Source organism: Zeus faber (genome assembly GCF_960531495.2).
Source record: "Zeus faber genome assembly, chromosome: 8".
NCBI classification, from domain to species: Eukaryota; Metazoa; Chordata; class Actinopteri; order Zeiformes; family Zeidae; genus Zeus; species Zeus faber.
The window spans coordinates 5,376,706-5,379,205 of record NC_137195.1 but is presented as its reverse complement, the minus strand read 5'-3'; the positions used below and the strand labels follow the sequence as shown (position 1 = coordinate 5,379,205).

At 48.7% G+C, this 2,500-nt stretch overlaps 1 protein-coding gene across 1 annotated transcript in view; it reads right to left on the bottom strand.

Annotated features, from left to right (window-relative positions):
- Positions 1 to 2,500, bottom strand: part of bbs9 (Bardet-Biedl syndrome 9) — a 128,758-nt gene that overhangs the window by 115,829 nt on the left and 10,429 nt on the right. The window contains exon 6 of the mRNA XM_080005198.1: positions 1 to 35. This exon is cut by the window's left edge and continues 140 nt beyond it. Coding sequence (XP_079861324.1) covers positions 1 to 35 — 35 coding nt within the window. The remainder of the gene's footprint in view (positions 36 to 2,500) is intronic.

Sequence of the window (2,500 nt, the reverse complement as noted above, 5' to 3'; positions counted from 1 at the left end):
GCCGTCCATGGACTGGATACACACCGAGTGATGACCTGAGAGGGGGAGAGAGAGAGACACACAGACAGACAGACAGACAGACAGACAGACAGAATCTAGTAAATATTCAACAAACTCTAAACTGATCATTAAAAAAAAATGATCTGAACTAAATGAACTAAAACCAGTCAAAGCTCAGTTATTTTGGCCGTCTCGCGGCCCGTTGCCGGTCTCAGGTTTCAGGCTGTACATTTTCAGACGCCAGGACCGGCGGAGGTTTGTGGTTCTGCTTCATCTCAGCGCCGATGCCGCGTCGTGGCGGCATGTTGTCCCCCCCCCCCCCCGGCACAATCTGATATCTACATTAACACCTTCATAAACACACACACAACACACACCTGGCCGCAGGGCGTGCACAAGTGTGACTGCGTGTGCGAGTGTCAGGAAATGCCTGCTGTATCAATGTGAACACACACGAACACACACGAACACACACGAACACACACACACACACACACAAACGAACACACACGAACACACACACACACACACATAAAGCAGCAGGGCTGTGTGACCGGAGGACTATAATTAGGCCTCAACGCGCTATTAAAACTCACACTGCCATCAAACAGAGGTCATACAGACAGCCACCTACGGCGCAACACACGCACACAAATACACACCTACGACACACTCATAACACACATACACACGGTATCAACAAGGAATCAACAAGGGGATGGGGAAAAAAATGCTAACTTTTACACACCTATTCACATGTGTGAAGGTGTGTGTGTGTGTGTGTGTGTGTGTGAGTGTTATGTTGATGTGCTAAATTCAGGGTGGTCATTAACACACTGTAGGACACGGTTCCTCACACCACAGCCACACCCTTTGTGTGCGCGCGTGTCTGTGTGTATGTGAGAGAGGAGGGCGTCACCACACCGTTTAATTTCTACGGTTTGATTTCCCCTCTGGCAACGCCAGCGGCACTGAGCGAAAAAGCAGCTTCGTAGTTTCACTCACACCGTCGTTCCCAAATCAAAAAAGGTTCCAAAAATCACCGGTCAACGTTCACGGCCACAGACGCCTGATCACGTCGCTGCACCGGGGGGATAAGGAGAACAGACAAATGGAAAGAACAAAGGATTTGGGGCTTAGATTGTTTTTTTTTTTTTTAAATGATGTCGCCTGTAGTCTCAATGTTCTTCTGACCCTTGAAGGAGTTTGGGAGAAGTGCTGGAAAAGGAGGGCGGGTTCTTTTAGCTTTTATCTCTCAGCAGAACAGCCGCTGCCCAACAGGCTCAACCCTTCCACAGAGCAGCACCCATTCAACTATTTTACCTACCAAATGTTATTTTTAGACTAGAATGGGAGCTCCAAATTACGCTGGTTACGTGCCAGGGCGGCCGCTGGAGGAGAATAACTTAACCGGCCGCAAGCACAAACATTATGTGGCATTTGACCGGGGTTTCCCGAGCGGAGTGTGAGGTGGTGCGAGGGTCTGAGCTGCGGCAGCCAGACAGCGGTCATTTAATAAAAATATCCCGTTTTTCCCTAAAACACACATGCCTCATCAATTATGAGAACCAAAGGGCAAAGCACTGAGAATGAGAGCCAAGCAGTGTCTCGTTACCGGCTGTGAGTGAGTGAGTGTGTGTGTGTGTGTGTGTGTGTGTGTGTGTGTGTGTGTGTGTGTGTGTGTGTGTGTGTGTGTGTGTGTGTGTGTGTTTGTGTGTGTGCGCTCCCACACCCATGTAGTAGCTATCAAAAGGCCTCTATTCTACAGGCAGGAGTCATGAGAGGAAGAGGCTCATATTGGACTCAAATTTAGACTCATTAATAATAAGACTGCTGGACAGGCAGAGACACAGGAAACAAGACACAGAGCCCAGCGCACCCAGCGCACGCGCGCACACACACACACACACACACACACACACACTCTATTACCTACACATTAATTGCACACACATATACACAATACATACACACACATGCACAAGTGTGTGTGGCCTCAGTGTGACCCACTCTCAGGGACAGTCTCGCTATTAGAGCAGAATTAGCACAGACCTGTTGTTACAGCACCTATAGCACTGCTAAATGACCACTATTTATGACAGGCAGAGACACAGGAAACAAGACACAGAGCCCAGCCACCCAGCGCACGAGCGCGCACACACACACACACACACACACACACACACACACACACACACACACACACACACACACACACACACACACACACACACACACGGATTAAAATGTAAGAGAGCCTCCCTTGTTCTGTGCATGTTCTATGTGTCTACATGTGCATGTGACTATGGGTGTGTGCACGTCATATGCCCTTGCATGCTTTTCTACGATCGGTTGGTACGCATTTAGCAACGTTTCTTTTTTTGGTGCCTGCTTTGCGAGAAGGTTAAATTAATCGCAAAAGCCTAGAGAGGTAGCATCAGGTGACCACAATCATTCAACGCAGCTCAACATCTCCACTGGACTTTAGGTGAAGCCAGTG